At 26.8% G+C, this 23494-nt stretch overlaps 1 protein-coding gene across 1 annotated transcript; it reads right to left on the bottom strand.

Annotated features, from left to right (window-relative positions):
* Positions 1-3968: 3968 nt before the first annotated feature.
* LOC145849545 (MMS19 nucleotide excision repair protein homolog) lies at positions 3969-23491 on the bottom strand. The gene is made up of 6 exons (XM_082954486.1): positions 21213-23491; positions 19436-19657; positions 12696-12866; positions 7920-8030; positions 5524-5619; positions 3969-4342 (listed from the first exon to the last, which is right to left on the bottom strand). Exons 1-6 carry the CDS (start codon positions 23472-23474, stop codon positions 4178-4180), a joined length of 3027 nt encoding a protein of 1008 aa, XP_082810612.1. The 5' UTR covers positions 23475-23491; the 3' UTR covers positions 3969-4177.
* Positions 23492-23494: the final 3 nt, after the last annotated feature.

Below are 23494 nucleotides of genomic sequence, written 5' to 3'. Positions count from 1 at the left end.
ACATAATTTGGATCAACTTAAAATTGGTGGAGACCTAAGTTCAAAAAATATATGGAATGATAAAGTTTCTGAGATGAACAAAAAAGTTGAAGTTTTATCTTTAAATTTGATGAAGGAAGTCAAGCTTAAAGAATTGAAAGACTTAGTTGGACAAGTTAACACTTTGAGTAAGGATATGGTGAACTCCTTAAAGCTCAGTTCACAGTAGAAAATAAACGAACACCTACATTATGTCCCGATGGAGTTACCTCCATCTTCTACTGCAGTTGATGTTCTAGTAAAGTCCTTTGTAAATTTGGACCTTTTTGTTTATAAGTTGTTGATGCATTGTTTCTCTTTTGTTATTGCGGATGATATATGATCGATAAAGTACTTAACAAATTTTGCTTTATTTATAATAACCATATTACTTAATAAAATTCTAGTAAGACCTCTCAGTCACCGAGTAATTAAAAATAATAATAGGATACAATTTAAATTACTCAAAGAAATAAAATTATAGAAACTTTGAATTAAATTAAACCTACGACTAGTATTTAATACTTTTTTTTGAATCTAGAAAATGCTTACAGTAAAAAAACATGTTTCGAATAAAACCTAAAGGTTGTTTAATTTAACTCAAACTTTTTTCTGTTTTGTTGTAGTTATTTTTATTTTGATTGCTACGTTACTTGTTACATTACTTGGCTAATTTTCATGTTCATTTATTTTGTGAAAAATTGTTAACTTGTATATCAATAAAACATAATACTAAAACACTGAGTTTTGTTGTTAAAGTTTTTTTTTTTAATTTCATAGTTTTTCTTTGTTTATCTTTGTCGTACCATAGCAGCTTTATCTAAATACAATCTAAACCAATTTTAGTGTGCTGGAAATCTTCACTAAGAATTTAAATGTTTTAAATTCGAAAAACAAGTACAATTTATTTAAGCAAAATTAATTAATGATAATTTGTTTTAATTTTTTTATATTGTACTTAACTATGCAATATTGCTGTTTATCTTAAATTTTTGTCTAACTGAAAAGAAATTTACTTTAGTTTTCCTAAAGTTAACCGTTTTATTTTATATCCTGTAGTTAACTATAGTATTTATGTAACATATAAAATATATTGAAATCTTCAATTACTTTGTTTTATATATGTATATATTAAACGTAATTTCAAACTTAATTTTTAATTTTTTGATTAATTTTTATTTTAATTTAACTCTTTACTAACTTCATATGTCACATTTTAACTTTTTTTTGTCTTGTTTTTATAAAATCATTTTTAACCTCTTTCAAAAATTTTTAACCATCAACCCAATAACTTAACTAAAATAGGATAAAAAATACTTAAATTTTATTTAATCACATGTTTTACGATTATATCTTCTTTAAAAATATAAGTTAATTTATTTCCATTAACTTAAATTTTTTGTAAATGTTTTTAGTTTTTATGCATACCTTTTTACTAAACCTTCAATTTAAAATATGAACTTATCAAAACTTATACCTAATACAGTATTGGTGAAGAAAAAGTTTCTTAGGTAACAAACTACTTATACATAAGTTATGCTATTTGAAGCATAATGTTTTAACATTAGTATATCTTTGCAATAAAAACTAGCTAGTTTGATGCACTTAAACTTTAGCTAAAGTGAAATAATATTAAATAAGCTTTAACTAAGATTAGTTTTATTGTATTAAAAAAAAGGTAACATGCACAAACAAAAAGTTTGAGGCTTACTCAGGCAGTTTTTTGTTTATTATTAAAATGATTATTAATTTATACAGTAATCTTTACCGTTAGTATTTAGTCTGTCTATACTAAATATACTGTGACGAATCTAAACTTATCGCGGAAAAGAAATCAATTTAACGAACAAGAAATTATTTTATAACAAACACTTTTATGACTTTAATTGAAAAATAATCAGGTAGGCATAGTAAAATAGCAAGATAGAAAGTAAAAATTTTATGACTGCCCAAAATTTTAAAATCTCCCCCCTTTCGCCCCTTTACTAGTTATCGGTCCCCCCTTCAACTCTTTAATAGTTATCGCCCCCAGGAAAACTCTGCTTTAGAAATTGCAATAAATCATATATTTGTAAAAGCCATAGTTTCTTATAATTTAATTTGCATGAAGTTGTGCTTTGATAACAAGTTTCATATAGCTACAAGTTAGAAGCTCAAATTTAATCTACGATTCGCAGTCTCACGCTGACTGTATGCTCGTGAAAACGTTTGTGCTTTGCAGAAGGTAACCAGAACAAACACTAGTTTAATCAGTTACAGCAGAGATCGACGATTATTCAACTCAACAAACCTGTCTTGGGCATAACGTTAAACTGTTCTGGTGTATGACTCGATAACCGAAAGGTTTTTTGTTCACCAGGTCTTAGGACCTAACCTTTTGAGCGTATTTTTTGTCGCTCAATAAACAATGCTCACCTGCAACAGCCGGCCAACCTGTGTAAGAACCGATTTAGAGGGTTGCCAAATGTTTTTGGCAAATTTCTCCAGCTTTTCAATGTTTCCTTTAGTTTTTTAAAAGTACACATTTTTCGGTCTATAATTAGATTAAGATGAGAAACCTTGTTAATTAATATAAAAACATTGAAAAGATACTGTAATGCTACTTTAAATGTGAATTTAAATTGAGAAATTGTTGATGATAAATTCTACATGAAATATTTATTGTGTCAAATCAAAATTTTACTACTTAACATGTTAAGATTCTAGGTTTTTAGCTTAAATTGTCAAATTTCAGGTTTTTTGGCTACCCAGTGTTCGAAACACTTTAGTTCTTAGCTGGAGTCGCGTCGTGCATTAGAATAGCAATAGATTTTCCGTAAAATAGGAACTGGAAAATATATTATAAAGCTGTAATGTTACTTTTTATAAAATTCATTTACAAACGAGTTGTTGCAACAGTAGTATTATTTTCTCGTTAAATAAGCTTCAAAACGTATCAAAGTAGGGACTATTTTATACCTGATAAATTCCCTAACAAAAAACACCACGCATCGCCAACCACGTTTTGCGAGTAATGCTTTTATTAGCTTACAAGAACCCACCCTTACTTCAATAACAAAATTTTATTTATCGTTAAACACTTCTAGTTTATCTGTCAGACAAGCAAAACAATTTTTCAATGCTTGGTATCAGCACCTTCTAAAACTATTGAAATGGCTGAAACTAGATAAATCAAGTGTAATGACTTGTTAAAACAAAAGTAATGACTTGTAAAAAATATAACTACTTGACATTACTCGGATGTTTCTATAGATTTTTATCAAGAGTAAATTTACGACTTAAGTAACCCCTTCATCGAAAATTACTGTAAAAATATGTTTTTGAAACCTATGCTTTTACTAGTAACTTGACTATTAAATAAAATTATGAAAAAAAGATTCTTTGTTCCCAATATTAAAAAAAAAATTTCTAAAAATCCACTTAGTTTTAGACTATGGGATTGATTTTTTTTGTTCTACCTTAGACTTAAAACTTATTTTAGAAATTTAAATTTATTGTAAAATTTTCTGTAAATGTTTTTAATTACTTAACCCCCGTAAGATTATCTTTTTAATTTTCAAAAAATAGGGGGATGACACTTTTGAAATATTTATCAATTATAGATTTTCTTATACTTTTAACTTACTACTTAAATAACTTAAGTTTCCTGTTAAAATTAAATGGGCAACAAACTAAATTAAAATAGATATTCAAGGGTAGAATGAAGAGTAAAAAGGTCTGAGAGATAATTGATTTGAATCTTATACTGGATATTTTGTGAAGAGCAAAATTAAAAAGGCGACGTCGTAGATGAAACTATAAGAGCAGCCATCAAAAACTCAATTTTTCAATTTTGAACAACAGACAGGTTTAATAAATACATATACAAAAAAATCTATGAAAATTTTGACAAAAAATACAATTTTTTTGTAACACTTTATTAACACGAAATCAGAAATTTCAACTGTACAAATGATTCGAATTTTCGCGCAAATACTTTTTTCCTAAAATCTTCTAAAACGCTCTAAAATGTCCTAAAATCAGAAAAAGTTACGAATACGTATGATTCAATGTAAACAACGAGCACCTATAAATTTATCTACTTTAAAAATTCAACTACAAATATCTCTCGCGACTCTCTCGATTCGAACTCTCTTCTCTCGTTTTCGTTCCCGCCATTTTACTTTCCCACCAGGTACCACTGGGAGCGGCACTTGGAAGCCTCCTGCCTGACGACGCGCTTCCGGTCGTCGAGCAGCTTCGAAGTTCGCTTTATGACGTCACCGCGCAGCGGAATGATGACGTGGTCGGGGAATACCGAGCAGATTCCCACGCACCTGAGACTCTGAAAAAATATTAATTGAAATTTTAAGGAATAATAAAAATTGATGATATTTTTATTCTTAATCCCCTAAAGGGTTGCCACTCTTTGACTCAAAACATCTTCCTTGAGTGACCAGAAATTTCCCTGAGTTTTTTTCAAATCCTTAAAAATTTTTATTATTCATTAAAAAATTACGATGTTAATGCTAAGAATAATGAAGAACTAGTCGCAAGGCTAAACAATTCTGAATAAGCACTTAAAAATAAATAAAATCAACTTTTTTAAACAAAATATTGTAATTGGATAAACTAAATCTAATTCTAGATCTAGAAAAAAATTCCCCTGAAATTTTTAGAAAAAACCAAAACTGCCCGGAGTTTTCTTGAGTTAAAAAAATGGATCAAAATTCCTCGAGTTTCCCTGAGATTTTCGAAACTTGAAAATTCCTTGAGTTTACCTGAATTTCCTGAGTGTGTGGCAACCCTACTCTAAATAAAAACTTAGGTTCTTTTATAGATGACTTGAGTTCTTGAAAAAAAGCGCATCTTTGGCTCTGAAAAAATATGTGGAAAGTTTTAAGGGTAATTTTATAAAATTTGATATTTCTATACTTCTTTAAAAAGCATTATAGATTGGCTCTTTTAAAGATAACTTGAGTTGTTGAAAAACTGTGTATAAAATGACGGTGTATGTATTTTTGCTGTGAATGAATATTTATATCGTTTGTAGCTGTAATACTTGTTGTTTATTAATAAAATATTTAATTTAAAGCATATTCTGTAACAGTGCTTCCCAAACTTGTTTTGCGTACATTTTTGCAGAAAATATAGGCAAAACCGATTTGTTGGGTAAGTAATCTTTATTTACTTAAAGACTTCAACTATTTTTGTTTTATTTTAATCATTAAATGCTTGTCATTTTATATGTTTAGATTTTGAAAAGTATTAAGGTTTCTACAACATTTTTAAATTTTAAAAACTAGTGAACAAAACCAACATTGAGCCTGTATTTTTTTGATTTAAAGCTAAATAAGTAACACATATAACTTTACCAGCAAAAGCTTTTTGATTAAATAACTACATGCTCTATAAAATTTTAGCAGTTTTTATAACATCAAGTTAATACTATTTAATTAAATTTGAAAAGGGAATTCAAAACTTATAACCACAACAACAAATAATAAACTTATGAACAAAACCAACGTTTAGCCTGACATGCATGTCTTCTTTGTAGTTGATGAGCTTCAAAAAATTCTTCATCAAAATTTCCACATAATCCTTCATTACATCTGGTGCATCCTGTTATAATGTGTTTTAACTTTATATAACTTATTATTAACACCGACTTAAAATGAAAATTCTAACGTATTTGAATAAATTTTAGATCTTTACAAAAGAATTAAGTACAGAACAAACTTTTGAAATACTCTAAATACAAATACTTTAAGTTAGATTATTAAGTCAACTTAACTACACAAACAAGATACATTTATTACATCTTATTATAATATGTTTTAATTTTATTTAATTAAAAAAAAAAATTAAACATTTAGTTGAAAACAAAAAAATATATACTTTGTTGAAAAAGGATATAAATTTGTATTTTGTATAGTTGATGAACAATTTAAAAAAATATTTTAAACAAAATTGAATATTTTCATAGAACATCCTTATGTATAAAAAATTAAATACAAACTTTAAATGATGTTATTTTAAACAGTTTTGATTAATTCAATGTATTTTTGTTTAAACAAGATACAGTGACCTAAGCAATTTTAAATCGTAATACTAAATTAAAAGTTGTTAAACAAAAAACAATAATATCATAAATGTATTTAAGCTTATTTTGGTAACTAAAAATACTTAACTTTATGTTATAAGATTTTTTTTAACTAACTTTTAAATCAAATAAAATCACTATCAGTTATTTATTTAACTTAAAAATATTAGTAGACTTTTTGTTAAATATTAAAAATAATAATACTACAGATTACCTTATAATAATTCAAAACATTTTTTTGGCTGCAAATGTAAGGTCATAGAACTTTTCAAGTCCATAATTTATAAACGTAACTAAAAAAATTTATCAAACTAGAAGTTTTATACTTTTTTAGATATTTGAAGCTATGACAATATTTTTATTAAAACTTTTAATTTTTGCTTAAACTGCAGAACTTTGCCACAATGCATTTCATTGTATTATGAATTTACACAATTTATATGCAATACTGATATTTTAAAAAATATATAAAATTTGTTGTTTAATCCAACATATATTACAGAATGATGTGCAAAAGATGTCATACAAACTTTTAAATTAATTATTTAAATATTTTAAGAGGGTGCTTAAGAGAAAATAGAACTTCTTTTATATGCTGATGTGTAAAAGAATTCAATACAAAATACTGCGTCAATTGTGGGTTTTGATGTGATATTTGTTAAATAGTAAGCATTTAAAAAATATTCTTAGAATTGTTTCTCTTGACTATACTTTGCTAGGAATAAGTATAATTTTTTTCAGTTGTTAAAGCAATGCTTATGAATTTAGTTTAAAGAGCATTTTTATACTTTTGATCACTTTTTTAGTTTCATAGTTCAAAAATACTTTAAATAGTTACTTTAATTTATTTGATAGAGGTATTTTTCAAAAACAACTTTAATGGTTTAATTATAACAATTTTTTTTATTCAATATAAGTATAAAATACACATACAGAATGATGTTAATAAGTTTGTGCTTTTTACACAGCAATGCAATACGAGTTAAACGAGTAAACTTATTAACATAGCCCGGGGTTAAATCAATTAATATTACATTAACTTCTGCTCACTTTGTTTGAATTTGCTTATATTTTGCTTTAAAATTTAACTAAGGTACTAATATATGTTCAAATAAAGTTTTTATCTATTTTTCACAAGCTAAAAATAACTGTTAATTTTTTAATCAATGCTTAAATTCATAGACCTTAAAAATGTATATAAAATATTGAATGTTTTTTGTTATTACCTTATTATCTTAGTATAAAATGTTGAAATTTTGTACAATTTTTTTAAGTTTTATTTTCTATAATTAAAAACAACTATTTAATCAAATTCTCATTTGAAAGTTCAAACAAAAGTTTAAATCACCAGATACTATTATCAAGGAGAAAATGCCACATAACAAACATTGTTGGCAAGCTTCTAGAACGTTCGGCGTTGAAACTCATTCAGCGTAAAACAATAAAAAGTGTTCAAGTAAAATTTCTTACAACTACTCTCGAACGTCAGAATTTTACAATTTATTTCATTGTAACTAAATTATGTTTAGTTTATTTTTGTTTAATTTAATCATTATAAACTTGAATTTTTCATATACTTTTTTACTGACACGTTTAATACATTTAATATTCAAATGTTTAGATAAACTTAACAAAGAAAAGTTTTTCAAGTTTCTTGTTTACAGAAGTCAACAGTATGCTTCTCGCGGGCTGGTACTGAACTAAACTACCTTGTATATATATTACGATGTGTTAACTAATTATTGATTACGCCGTAAAGATAATTTATTGAACACTTCTTAAAAAACTCAACTGTGTTACAACTGTTTTTTTTTCTCACCTGTATAAGAGAAAACAGTGTTTTCAGAACGCTTTTCAGGAAAACGACTTGTTGCGACTGTAGTGAATGCAACAAAAGCGGAATCAACTCCTTCATCTGTTGCAGTAATACCTGTTTGAAAATATAATGTACGTTTTAAGCAGGTCATGTTTTATGATTTCAATGTTTTAACTTTAGTTTTGAAGTAATGTCTGTTTGAAAGTTTGAAATTATTTTCTGTAATTGTTATATCTTAATTTGATTGCTTAGTATTATTGATTTTTGATTAATTGTTAAAGTAATAACTGGTTAAAAAAGTGTAATAGTTATAAAACGAATGCAAACCTACATACTCATAACTTTTGTGTTTAAGTTTAAAAAATTTAAGTATATTTGCTGCAGTAATGCGTGTTTATTATATATAAAAAAATGCATCATATTTCACGGTTTTCATGGTTTAGTTGTTTTACATCATTTTAAACTAATTATTGTAGTGATACCTTTTTAGTAAAAGTAAAATCTATCTAAATCAAATTGTTACAACTATGACATATTTTAGTTATATCATGTATAACATAAGTTTAAATTTTATTTTAAACAAGTATTCTTAGTAATGTTTGATGACTACTAGTGTAAAAGTTGCAAAAAATGAACATCTTAGTTACCTTTAGTGTGGCAAGTATAAGCTTTAATTTTTTACGCTTGTTTGAACTTTAAAACTATTTTACTAGCAGTATAAAAAACACAAAATTAATCATTTACATTTATTTTTTGTATTTATAATACTAAAAAACTTACTTTTAACATTGAAATTCTATATAATTACAAACTTTTAAATTTTTTTAAAACAAATAGTAACAGCTTTCATAATTTATAAGTAATAAATATATGAAACAAATGAACTTATTTGGAATACTACTCTAGCTAAACATCTACATATAAGAAGCTAGCTTTTTAATACATTTTTTTGCTTTTAGCAACAATAACTTATTAGTAAAACTTATAACAAAAACAAATAATAAGAACAAAGGTTTATAATATTTTATTAAAATGCATTGTTACTTAATGTGGGCGTATCGAATTAGCAGTTTACAGCAGACACGTATATAAGTTTATAAGAAGCTTTATCTGCTTTTTGAATTAAAGTTACACTCTTAAAAAATTAAACTTCTTTAAAATACACATCTTTAAGATAAATTGTTTTAATTATTAATATAATGTGGTACATAAACTAAACAATATTTATTCAAATAATTTATTCAAATATTTATTTATAATGTATTTATCATATGGCTTTTGTTGTGTTAAGTTTAGTGTATGTTTACATTTATAACCAAAATTATTTTTAAACATTTTAACTTATTGTGTAAAAACAAAAAGTTGCTCTTTTACACTCTAAAAAGTATTCATAATAATAAATACAGTTTAAACTAACTTAAATATAATCTTTTGGTGCCGAAATACATTGAAATTTTCACAAAGCAAAAACTTAGCACATTATTTGTCAAGTTAATTATGTAAAAAATTTTTTCAGTGGCATATAACAAAACTAATGCTGAAATAATTGTTGTTTTAGTCGACAGATGAATGTTTTTAAATCACTTTAAACAAACCAGGCTTAAAAACTGTGTATTTTGTCTTTTTTTAGAAAATTGAAAAAAATAAAAATCTAGCTTGAAACCTTAACAGTTTTATTTTAACTTTATTACAAATTGCATAATAGTGCTTACAATTTGATCATTGAATTATGTTTCAAAGCAAACAGTATATATCGTTATTTTCAACTAATTGATGGAATATTTTGGCGTTAGAGCAAATACGCTGGTACTCATTAAATATTTACTCAATGGTTGAATAACAGTTTCAGCTTTTCATGGCAATTGGCCGTTTTTCTAGATTGTTCTAAATCACAATTCCTGTACTACAATACACACTTGTAGTACTTTTTTTTAAATTTTTTACTCCTTATTTGCTTTTTTAAACTTCACTAACGCAAGTATAATGTTTTAATTTTTAAACTATAAATTACTATCTAACTTTTTTGTTGTTATCAAGAGTATTTTGCTAAAACAGTCTAGTCTTTTTTACACATTTTTTAATTACTTATTTCACTTTAAAAAATTACAACAAGTTGTATTTTTTTAAAGCAACCTTATGGCTGTTTTCTAGATTGTTCTTAATCACCAGTTGTATTTCAAAACATACAAAATTAGCACAGTTTTTTTTTTATTCTTATTTTTTGTAATTTAACTTATATGAAGCATGTTTACCTAAAAAAATCTGTTTGTTATCTACAAATGATCTAATTTTTTTGTTTTTTTGTAATAAATAAACTGTTTTTATTTACTTACTTTTTCCTACACTCATCTTACCTTTACCTTTTTAACACTACCACTAGTTTTACAAAAGCAAGCAACAAGGAACTAAAATATTTACATTATTACGTAAATATAAAAGCATCAAGCTTTTCATGTTTTTTACTTTCCCATTTAAAATTTGTCCAGTAAACTCGTCTTATGTAAAGCAATAAAATAATATGTTTTTTAGGTAAAATGTATCTTAAAAACATATGGATAATCAAATATGTATGTTACTGTTAGGCAATCACTAAATGTGTGCCATAAATCATTGTGAAACATTTTTATGGCTAAAACATCTAATATACTAACACTAATTCTCGAGAAACACTTTTTTTTTAATTTGAAACATTTTTGATTATCTTAATAATATACATTCATCTATTACAACTAGTAAGTAAAGTTCTATAGTTTGTTTGTATATAATAGACACATACAAATAATAACAACAGTTAATTACAAATAAACTAATAATTTTTCATAACACGTTTCTGCTTTGTTCTGAGTAGTGGGCGACTTTAAACACGTTACATAAATTAAAAATTTAAAAACAACAATTACTACCTCTAATTTTAAAATTTTAAAAGAGTTTTATACTTGGTTTTAAGGCAAATAATTATTACTACCAAGTACAGTTGGTACTTGACTTGTAGATCTTAATATATTTTACACTGAATACCTACATTTAAGTATCTTTATAAGTCTACATGTAAATCTTGTATTTATATACTTAATATACAAAAATACTTATTGTCTTCATTAAGTACTTGAAATAAGTTTCAGTTTAAACTTATAAATAGTTAAATTAGTGTTAACAAAATAAACTAGTAGTAATTTGTAGTTTTAAAAGTAATCCTTTGATAAAAATATTATATGCTAATACATTAAAAGTCTTAATTAGGATTACTTAAGTTTTCAAGTAAAAGCAGGTTGTTAAAAAGTTATAAAAAATTTAATTGTACTTTAAAACTTTGAAATAACTAATTCTAATTAACGGATAACCACTTTCAGTTATCAAACTTAGCAATTCTAAAACCTTGCTAAATCTTACTTGAATTTAACACTATACACTTAAACTTTTAGTTGGCATACTTTTAACTTTATTTACTGAAAATTAAAGTAAGTTGACTTTCTCAAATGATAAAAAGTATCAATACAATACGTTTAAAACCTTATACAGCCTAGAATCAAAATTATACTTTTATTTTTAAACGTTTTTTGTCTCGGCAATTACATTGTAATTACCAGAACTACACCAACTGCTAACTGATAGTGTAATTATATAAACTTTTTTAAATAATTAGTAACATTTACAACAGTGCTTCTTCAATTTTTATTGCTTCAAGAGCAAGTACATTAGAACAATTCTAAAGACCAATATTATTGGATAAAGCATGTGCTAGTTCAGAGGTCGGCAGCCTTATGTGAATCGCGGGCCAATTTTCTTTAAAAAACTTGCTCGCGGGCCGCACTATTTAGAAAAAAAAACCTTTGAGGGCCGCATTTATCTAAAAAAATTTAGTAATCATTGAAAAATATTGTTTGAGATCAAAAATTTAACAAATTTAGTTATATTTTACCATAAATAAAAAGTATTTATTTAATAAAGAGCCTATATGTTAGTTTTTATCACAAAAATTTAATTTTTGTTGTTTTTATAATGCCAATTTTCTGCTGAAAAGGAGCTCGCGGGCCGCTAAGATTGACTTAAAGGGCCACATTTGGCCCGCGGGCCGCAGTTTGCCGATCCCTGTGCTAGTTAAACAATCTGTATATGAAACTATACCAATTATATTTTAAAATTTTATTTTCAATTTGATACCTATAACAACAATTTTATATCTTTATCCGAACTTGTAAACAAGTTATAGGGACAGATTTGAAAAAAAAAAGTATATTTTTTCAATAGTTCTAAACTTACTAAGTTTTAACTCAAGATTACAATATAAATATATACATCCTATTTACGATTTTGTTAAACCTAAATTTAATTAATACTAAATAACTATTTTGACTGAAAAGAATTAGCTGGTAAACTAGACAGACTTAAAAACGTTATTGTTGGAAAATGCTATTAAATGTTAAATTTTAGTAAACTAACAAGCTTATTAGACTTCCAATGCAACCATAAAACATTATTCAACTACAACCTATATACAACTGAAGGACTTTACAAGTTTAATCTTAGCTTGTACATATTTAATGGTATACTGACAATTCCCAACCACGCACAATTCCCACTCTATTTCTTTTATTCCTTTTTTTTTAATATTTTTGTTTTATTTTTGTTTATTTATTTCAATTATCACTGTTTCCCCTAACTTACCCTTGGTCGGTAAGTGGTTCTAGGATTTGACCGGGTGGAACTTAAAATCGGGTTGGAAATAAGCGGCTCCCATATTTAAACTGATAAATTCAACTAATTTAAAAAATCTCAAACCTGTCTTGGTATATGAGCAAGTACGTTTGAAAGCGCGGACAAGCAGTTGGCCTTCATCAACTGGGATGTCTTGTTGTCGTCGAAAACGTTCCTGATTCTCGGCATGAATATGCAGAAGAACCTCTGCTTGTACATGAGTCTCCTTACTGCATGCGTTTCTACTGATAATACCTGGAAATATTTACTTTTTGAAAAAAATTGATATACAATATTATAAGTTGCATTTTTTTTTTTCAGTAGATTAAATTAGTTAATCATTTTAACTACATGCGTTTCTACTGAAAATACCTGGAAAACATTTATTATTTGATAAAAAATGATATACAATATTGTAATTTGCATATGTATTGTTCAGTGGATAATTATTAATTGTGTTTAAATTACTTGGTCATTTCAATTACATGTGTTTTTAATGATAATACCTGGAGTTACTGAATCGTTTTTTTTTTTTATTTATACATATAACAATTTTTATTTCTTGTATTTATTAAATAATTATTAATTATATTCTTTAACATTTAATCCTCTTAAACTGCATACGTTTCTACTGATAACACCTGGAAATATTTATTATTTGATAAAAAATTGAAAGTTGTATACTTTGTTTTAGGTAGATAATTATTTATCATAATAAACTACATAATTTTCTTAATTGCGTGTGTTTTTACTGATAACCGCTGGAATTTTATTTTTTTTTTTTTTGTTAATTGACATATTAAAAATTGTATATGTTTCATTAATATAGTAGTTAATTATTAACTATGCTTAAACTACATAATCATCTTAACTACATGTGTTTCTAATGATGATGCCTGAAAAACATTTTATTTGAATAAAATTTTAAGAAAATTATTAGAATCTTTTTGTGTTAGATAATACTGCTCACTTAAAATGTATTTAACGAATACATTAATTTTAACTTGCTGTTTAATTAGCATATATTTGTTTCATTATGTCATAAGACTAAATTTTAATTGCAATATACCTGTTGTAATGAAATTTATACAACAGGAACAAGCTCAGTATCATTGATGACAACAATATATAATAATAAAACATTAAATCATAAAAGAATATCGCTTGCTTCCATAAAAATACACCAATTTAATCATAAAAGTAAAGATTAAATTTTTTGATGTTTAATAGCCAACTAGAAATATCTGTAGAAAACTTTTAAGTTCCAAGTATAGGCTAAGTTATTAAGAAAATTTTGGTAAGAAACCTGACTCTCATATGTAGATAACCTTGGCACATTATAGCCATGTAGACATCAAAAAAATATAAATAGATTATTTTAATGCCAAAGCTTGAACACGTATGAACATTTGTTTTTACTAGAAATACATGGACTTTACATAAGTGTAGTTATGAAACCTTACTTAATAAAATAACTGTAAATATGAAACCTTTTAAAGTAACTTTTGCTTGGTATATTTAATTTGTTTTATGTTTTTAAATAAGTTTAGGGTTTTTTAATGGTTTTAATACAATTATTTTTTACATAGTTTTATAAAGCATTTCATTTTAATGATACAATAAAAATTTATTATCTGTCAGCCAGTGAGTAAAAGAACATAGTTTACACATGATTTCAACAACTTTTTTGTTTTTAAATTAATAAGTTTAGGGTTTTTAAATGGTATTAATACAGTTATGATTTACATACTTTTAAACAACATGTCATTTTTTTAATACAATAAAAATTTGGTGTCTTCAACATCTTTTTAGTTTTTAATAAGTTTAACTATTATTAAAATAATTATGTTACTGACTTTTGCAATATCTCTTTGTCTTTATAAAAGTTTACTATTTTACATACTCAGCATTTCTAACTGAACATTAAACTTTGACTTTTTTTGTAAACAAAAAATTATTGTATTTTATAAATTATTAAGACTCAATTAGAGTTTCAAAACAAACAAGTCATTGCTTATTTGGGTTTTTTTATTAAACTTGAATTTTTTTGTTAGAATGTTAATTTATTAAAAATATATATCAAATTTAGAACCAAATTGAAAAATAAAGGTATTAAAAGTATAAAATAAACATACATCATACTACAAAAAGAAATTATGAGCTTAATAAGAACGTTATAAATATTTATTTTTTGTAAACAGTATATAAACACAAATTATACACAATTTAAAGTTGTATATATAATCTTAAGTCTTTTTTTTATTATTTACCCTAGTATTTTTCGCATGACTGACATAATAATCACTGAGTACTACTCGTACTATTAAAAGTGTAAAAAACAGATAGAATAAATCGATAGCCACAAAGAAAAATCGTTATGGCAGTTAACTTTGAATAGTTTTCATTTAGGCTTACTATTAAAAGAGTTTGCAAATGAAACTTTTTTTTATAGTGTTACTTGATCTTTAAGTTTTGTTTGTATCAAAGTCTCTGAAGCTAGGATACCTGTTTTTTTTTCATAATTTTTTTTTTGTATAAATTATTAATGCCTAAATTTTTCCCATTAAACATTATTTGTAAAAAAAAAAGAGTTTAGTTAATAAAACATTTGTACAAAAAGTATGCTAATCTTAGTCTATTTTATATTCTTAAGGAACTTAGTTCTTAATTTTTGTTTGTAAACTTCATGAGTGAAAAATCAATAAAAAAATCATCTTATTTGCACTTTGACCTTAGTTTGTGTCTTAGGTGCCCTCATTTAAATTTTTACTATAAAGTTTTAACATTTTAACTTGTTCGCAGCTTAGTAAACTCTATACCTAAAACACCTTGATACAAATTCTAAAAATATTCTAAAAGTTATCTGTTGTATACATCACAATGAAGGTATTTCTTTATCTTAAGAAAAACTTTTGAAATGTATAAACAAGTGCATGTTAACCGTGTAATACTAAACAACATCTAATATCAATCTAGAAGTGTTTATTTTATTAACCATGACTATTTTAGCTGCAAGATATGTTTTTAGAATGTTTGAATTAAGGCCTTCAGGGAATAAACACTTTTTTACAAAAATTAACTTTGGCTTTTATATGAAAGCTTTAATTACAAGCTATAAGCCAGTTTATATATAATATAAAAATATTATTTAACTTTTGATATGTTCCTTACATTATAAGAAAAAAATTTTACTTATGAATTTTTATAAATGAAAAAAAAACTATAACAAAAATTAAAAAAAAAACTTTACTTAATTTTTTTCAAATTCACAAGTAACATTTTTTTTATTGTATAAAGATTAGACTGTAAAAGTTTGAAGAAGATTGCTTGAAAAATGTAGGAGAAGATAGATTTTGAACAAAATAATCTTTTTCGCTGTTTTAGTTTTTCCTTCCCATAGGGAACCTATTATGAGGCCCGACTTTGACTGGTCATATCTCAAAAAATAAGTCGATTTTTTTAAACGATAAAAAGCATCTTGAAGCAAGAAAAAACTCTATAAAATAAGATCAATTTGTAAAAAACATGGCTTACCCCCCCCTATGGCCTTAAATTAATATTATAACTTGTTTAAAATATTTCAACTAGTATTAATATTTTTAATTTATTAAAAAAAATAGACTTTATAAAATATTACATGGCTAAGTGCATAAACTACATCAAATGTTTACATCTTAAATAGTTTTTCTTTAAAAAATTTATCATTCGAACTTGAACAACATAGTTGCAAAATTTTATATTCAAATAAAAAACTACGTAAGAAGCGGAAGTTGAAGTTTGCTTTGAAAACTTAATTTTTAACAAATTTGAATTTACAATTCATTTTATTGTTTTAAATATCTTTATGCAGTATACTTATAATTTTATTGCTGAAATATTTTTTCTCAAGCAGCTTGAAAACTACATAAAGCTAAAGTGCTTTATTTTGTTTTATATCATTACTGTTCTTATTATTTTTTTAAACTTAAAATACGGGAATGAACTTAAACAAAGGAAATTAAAAGTTTTATTTTTATGTTTGATATTTTCTCTTAGGTTTAACAAAACAACTTAAGTTCCTTAATATTTTATGTTGAAACAAATAACAATCATGAGTTAAAATCTAAAAAAACATTTGAGGTAATCAAAATATTTTTTTATTCTAAAAGGTAGCATGTGTTTGTTTTCATATCATTCTAAAATAACACAATTATTACATTGATGTTTACGTGTGTTAAATGTATTTCGTTTAATTTAAATATACTGTATGCAATACATTTACACGGAAGCATTTACAAGTTTTATTTAAGTTAGTTGTGTTTTAAATACTATGTTCAATGAGTTAATTATAAGGTTTAACGTATTTTGTTGAACAATTTAGTATTTTTTAGTATAAGAAACTTAAACCAACCCTGACAAATTATTTATTAGTGCAAAATAGTACTTTTAACTTTAAATTTTGTGGAAATATAAATCTAGATGACATTTAAACTATATTTAAGAAATTAATTGTTTCAAAATTTTAATTTCAACATCCTTGATTATTGGTGGCTGGTAAAATCTATGGTGAAATTAATATTTTTAACCATTAAATTAACATACATCACTTCCTTGTACAAAAATATTTCATAAGAAAATAATTCCTTGAATAATTTATTGAAAATTCTCATAACCTAGAATATTTTTGATTTTTAACAAAACTTGAGATTTTTGTAAAGAAAACTCATAATATTTGCTTTTTTATTTTAAATTAATTCAAAACTTTATTCAGTATGCCTTTTTTGTTAAATTTTTAATCAAATCAACTTTAAAAAGTAGTCATAATACTTCAAAAATCATAAAAGTTGATTTTATTCGCATTAAACTTTTCATTAGCAACCGCATCATAAGAAAATAATTCCTTAAAAAAAGTCATTATAAATTCTCATAACCATTTACTTTAATAAATTTTGAGATATTTGTAAACGCCACTCATACATTCAAGATTTGCTAGAACTTCTTGTATTAGCTTTTAATAATGCTTATCTAGTTATCAAGTTATTCATAACAAATGGACAATAAATAAACAAAAAGTTGCACCTAAAATTATAAACAAGAAGCCCCAGTCAAATACTAGAACAACTGATAAAATAAAAATCATTAACCAACATTTTTTACTTAATAATTTTCTCAAGCTTTAAAATGTCTCTCACGACTCTAGGGAGTTAACAAGCACACTAATACATTTAAACTGGTAAAAAAAGATCATCGAGACAAAATATATGTGACTGGTATTTTGTTTGAAAATTGTTTTTTTACTGAAACTTTAAACGGTCTAAACTTTCATGGTTTTCATTAGGCTACTAAAATTTAGATTGCATTATACTCATACTGTATTTTATCTATTTTATGATACTCAATAACTATATTTTTTCTTAATTTTAATAAATTTAATAACATCTTATACCAAGGTTGCCACTGGTTTTTGAAGAATTTTCTCTTAAGTTTTCAAAATTTCCACCAGTGTTTTAAAAATACACGTTTTTGGGTCTATTCTTAGTTTAAAATAAAGTTTAAGGTAAAAAAATGTGCTAAATTGTACAAAAACATTAAAAATATACTATAAAGCTACTTCATCTGTGTTTTTTAATCAAAAAATTTTGATGATGACAAAAGAAATTTATCTATATGACATATTTATTTTTGTGTGATATCGAAGTTTTACTATTTAAAAGTTTCTAATTGTTCAAAATATCAGGTTTTTTCAAAATTTCTCAAATTCTATATTTTTCCATGTATGTTTAGCCTAAATTGTCAAATTTGAGGTTTTCCAGGGTTCCAGGTTTTGTTGCAACCATGTTATACTCAAGTTTTTGTGGCAAAATTAAAGATTTTTTTCATAAAATAGATTCATGTTTTATAATCTAATTTTAAAAGCTGTTTTCGTTCAATGACATGCTGTACACATTTTTTAGAAGTTTGGTCACAAACTTTATTAGTTGAAAGTTGAAAGTTTAACAGTTGAAAGTTGTAAATTAAAGACATATTTTTTAAAGGTATCCAAAAAAACAAAAAACTAACATCTAGATTCTAGATAATAAACAAATTGTTCACCACCCCTTATTCTAATATCAACATGATTTAAGAAATTATTTTCTACTACCTTTTCACTAATTTCTAACAAGCTAAAAAACAAACACACAAGTTAACCTGTTTTTACTTTTGGTCACTTAAGAATATTTTATACTCATAGGAACAATTAAAACATTTTGAATGATCTTTTTCCAAATTCAAAATTGTAATCTAATTTTAAAAGTTGTTTTTTCATTCAATGGAATGAAGTACACAGTTCTTTAGAATTTTGGTAAACACGGAATTAACCATAAATTTGTCAAATAAGAAAGGTCATATTTTAAATTTATTAAACAATGCTAAAAAGCCGACATTAAGTAACTAAAACAAATAATTTGTCTCTCATATTGATATCAAATAATACATCATGAAAACTTTCTTCGGGAGTATAAAAAATTAATTATTAAAATAAGAACAAACTAATTACCTGTTCACTGTCTCTCATAATGATATCGAACCCAAAATTAACCAAACAAATAATCGTTTTCGGGGAATTTAAAAAACTTTTACACGAAATAATTTAGTTGTTCATTATTTAACATGATGATGTCAATAAATTTAACATGATAAAATATTTTTTGGGGAACACTTAAGTAATAAATAACAATATTTATAATATTATAGAATTATTCACTCATTCACTCTCTCTCTTTATGATATCAATAAACAATTAAGTACAAAAAAAATAATAATTAAAACGTATATTACTAAACAAAGAAAACCAACAAATTAACCTGTTCACTGTCTCTCATGATGATATCGAACCCTGCAGCAGCAACCCCACCAACGCTTTCATCATCCAGTATTTTCATCAACACGTTCATCATATCACCGGTGTGCTTGTCGTTTCTCATCGACACGCACTTGCAAGCCCATATCACCAGCGTCAGTTGCCGCATCTTGATTGGCTGTTGAGATGACGTCGACCAATCGAACGACGCTATTTTCCCGTTGATCTTTGAAATGTTAAATAGAGGTTTTATTTATTGGTTGAGGGTTGATGTGTATTAACACTATTTGATATAAATATAAAACAGTTATGCATATGTCACATTTAACTTTTAAATAGAAGGCATTTTAAAACTAATCAGTATTTTTGTTCCTTTATAGATTTAAGCCCAACACTAAAACTTTTATGTAATGATACTATGGTTGGCTTCAAAACTTTTGTCAGAGCATAATATCTATAAAAAAGTAATTGTTGGTAAAACAAAAGTCACTTAAAAAATAAAGAAGTAAAATAACTAGTTTTAAGTAGCATAAGAATGTTTTTGTTATAAACTTTTCAATCATATAACAACTCAAACTTTACATTCTTAAAAGCTTTGTTAAAATTTACATGATGTTTATTATCAATTAAATCCAAGGAATTAAACATAAATTTAACTATTGTTTTATTCTAATAGGTAGGAACATTTACTGAAATTTGGAGTTATTCACTAGTATGTTTCAACTTTATGACTATATAATTATTTAAAACTTGTATATTTTTGACTAGGGTTTCAGAATATAAATACAGATTTCGAAACTACAACACATTTTTTGGGCATAAGGCTTTTAAATTGTAAGTGTCTATATATAGTTGTTTTAGTGTTTAGAAAACAAATTAAAATAAATGAAAGCCCTGGAAATAACTATTAATAAAATGACCAAAAACTATGTTTTATTTGTTTAAAACTAACAACCTCTTATGAACTCTACAAAACTATTGTGTTAAGGTATTTCTGGAATTTACCATCACCCACACTTTTAGACACTTAAGTGATCAACAACTTTAAACTTAAAGCACGAAAATTTAACTCTAATTAAGTAAAATTGTAGTTTAAGCAACCGTTTTAATTTTTGCTTTTTAATAATACTTTGGCCATTTGGAACACTTAAATAATTGAACTTTTTAAAAAGAGTTGTAAAATATTTTCAATTAAAACTCCCTTATAACAACTACTATAATTACACTATTTTACATACGTAAAAATTTTACATAAAAATATAAACTTTGTTGTATTATAATTTGTTTATGTACACAAAATTTTTCTAATTTTTAAGTATTAATCCTTTACCTCTACTACTACTAGAGAACTCACTTTAAAGTTTTTTTCTAGCAAACACCAAATCTACATAGTTTATTTTGGATGAAGTTCTAAACATTAATGAAGTCACTTTCCCTACACTTTTATCTTGTGTTAAAATTTTTAAACACAATGTATATATGTTTCAAACTACACTTAGAATTTTACTATTTGTTTATATCATATATCAGAACATTATCTTTAAAAAATTTAAAGCCATCATCAAATTAAGCGTTTTAGTTAATTTGGAAAAATTTAGTATTAAGTAAATGATAAGTAGCTTGATAAATCTTAAATGACAGTATATTATTTTACAAAACTTATATATATCATTACATTTATATTTTTAAAACTTAGGGTGTTGTGATAACTAATACTACTTAAACCTATATATCAAATATTAAGCTACACCACTCTACAAGCTAGCACAACAAATCGGCACCTTATCGAGCAGAACTTTGACATCATCGGCCTTTTTCGACTTGTTCACAATAGAAGCGACGGCTTTACTGCACCACACGTAAGTCATCTGGTCCGTGGTGGTGCATTGCGCGTTCAGCAGACTGTCAAACATTTTGTCACTCACGATTACTGATGGCTTTAGAGAACAAATGTACGAGCACAAGAGGCAAATTGTTCTCTTTTTGAGGAGATTATTTTCATCACACTCGAAAGGGTTGAAGTTTATCGAGGACATGTTGAAAGCTGAGGCGTCCCCGCTCAAATACAACTTCTCCAACAGGCAGTACAGTTTTTCCGAAGATTCCTCGCTCAGTTTCCTGCCGACGTTGTTGAATATCGAAGACAAGGTTTTGATTTGCGAAACGAGCTGTTCGTTTTCACAATCTGAAAATTCAACGCATGTTCTCACAAGCGGGAGGAAGCAGTGTACTTTCAAAACTTCAGCATCTTCGCTTCTGCCAGACACGTAATCCAGGCACTTTAGGTATTCTTCACAAGTTTCACCGTCAACTTTAAGTGATCCGTTGAATTTTTCCACCACCAGCTTCAACACCTTGCTCAGTATTTTGGCGTTAGTGCAAACTGCTGATAGAGAGTTCAAAATCTTGCTGATTTGTTGCACGTTGTCAGCAGATTCCAAACCTTTCGCCAGCTTGCAAAAGAGTTCTCGTTCCACTATTTCAGGGTGGCTTTTTGTTATCAGACCTGTAACTAACAGTAATTCATGGCGAACTTTGTCTTTGCAGTCTTCTTTGTCTAAAACCTTCACTACTTCTTGAACGACCTCTTCAACTTGATCTTTGGACAGCAGGTTGATTGAGATCAATGTGGCGATGCAAGATATAGCAGTGCAACTGGCCTGATCTGAAACGTTGTTCTTTATTGCTTTTAGTGGTAGTGACAACAGCTTGCCTTCAAAACTCCTCAGAGCATCAAGTTTGTACGTTTTGTCCTTCACAATCGTTAGCAAGTCAAGGTAGACGTTAAAAGGAGTCTGCACTTTATCTAGGACGAACACTTTCGCGCTTTCATTCAGAGATATCTCCTCCAAATTCTCCTCAATTTCCTTCAGAACTATGGGCAGCGTGATCTTTGTGATAAAGTCATGGGCCTCTTCAGACGCCTTGTTGCAAGCCAACAGCATCAGGCAGCACATCCAAGCCTGCTTGTCCGTTTTTTGCTGCTCTATGCTGGGCAAGCAATCATCTACAATGTCCTGAAGAAACTTCTCCAATGGGCTATCTTCGTTGGGTTGTTGGGGCCAGGTTGAAACGACCCTCACTAATTCTTCTAAAAGCTCCAAGCCTGCTTTCTCAACTTCCTCTGACATGGCCTGCTGAACTTCCCTCCTGACAGTCTTCCAGATTGTGCTCAGGAACTTTGTCAATTGAGATTTATAGTATACTTTCACGCACTCTTTCAGTGTCAAGCAGGCGTCCAATTTTGCAGATTGGACGTCAGACTCCATTTTCTCGATCATTAATGGCACGCAAAAGTTGGCAAAGTCCGGCTCGCAAGATAAAACCTGCCTCAGCGCTTGAACCAGATCCTCACAAGTAACCGGCTTCTCTCTGTCGCCTGGCGGGGGGTTGAAGTCGATGGGAAAGTAGCAGCTTACAACCTCAAACGCCTCCTCTGTGAACTTTCCTAACTGCATGCCATCAGATAGTAGTTGGTGCCACAACCTGAATACAAGCATAAGATTTCTTGGGTCAACCTCCCCCTCAACAGACTTAACCAGGTTGAACACGAAGTCCGTGCCCATGTTCATTATGACGTCACTGTGGTTGTCGTGTATATTGCTAAGCAGCTGGTACACGGTTCCCCTCACAGATTGAAAGCATGACTGGACGTGCACTTCTTGGAAAATGTTGTTGATGATCAATTTGGCTTGCAGAGAAGAAAGACTGCCTTCTGTTTCAGAAAGAGTCAATAGAGCTTCCAGCACTTCAGGGTGCATGGAGTAGTGATCTTTCAGCTTCGCGCAGAAAAAATCGCACAAACTTGAAGTCTCAGACTCTTTCAATTTGCTTATGTTTAGCCTGCTCAATACTTCTTTTAGCAATGAGCAAACTTTTTTTCTATCCTCAGACTCTTCAGAGGTTATCTTGCTTTGCAAGGCATCTATGACACCATTTAATGTAGTTTCTCCATTATCTAGTTGTTTTGTGATAGTCGCCACGCATTCTTTCTGTCGGAAATGGTCGCTGAAGTAGGCAAGAATGGCGGCGTTTAAATTCATTTAAATAAAGTTTAATTTTA

The sequence above is a fragment of the Thalia democratica genome, chromosome 2 (genome assembly GCF_965202585.1).
Source record: "Thalia democratica chromosome 2, ktThaDemo2.hap1.1, whole genome shotgun sequence".
Taxonomy (NCBI): domain Eukaryota; kingdom Metazoa; phylum Chordata; class Thaliacea; order Salpida; family Salpidae; genus Thalia; species Thalia democratica.
Note: the sequence above shows the minus strand (reverse complement) of the source record. Positions and strands in the feature narration are given on the sequence as shown.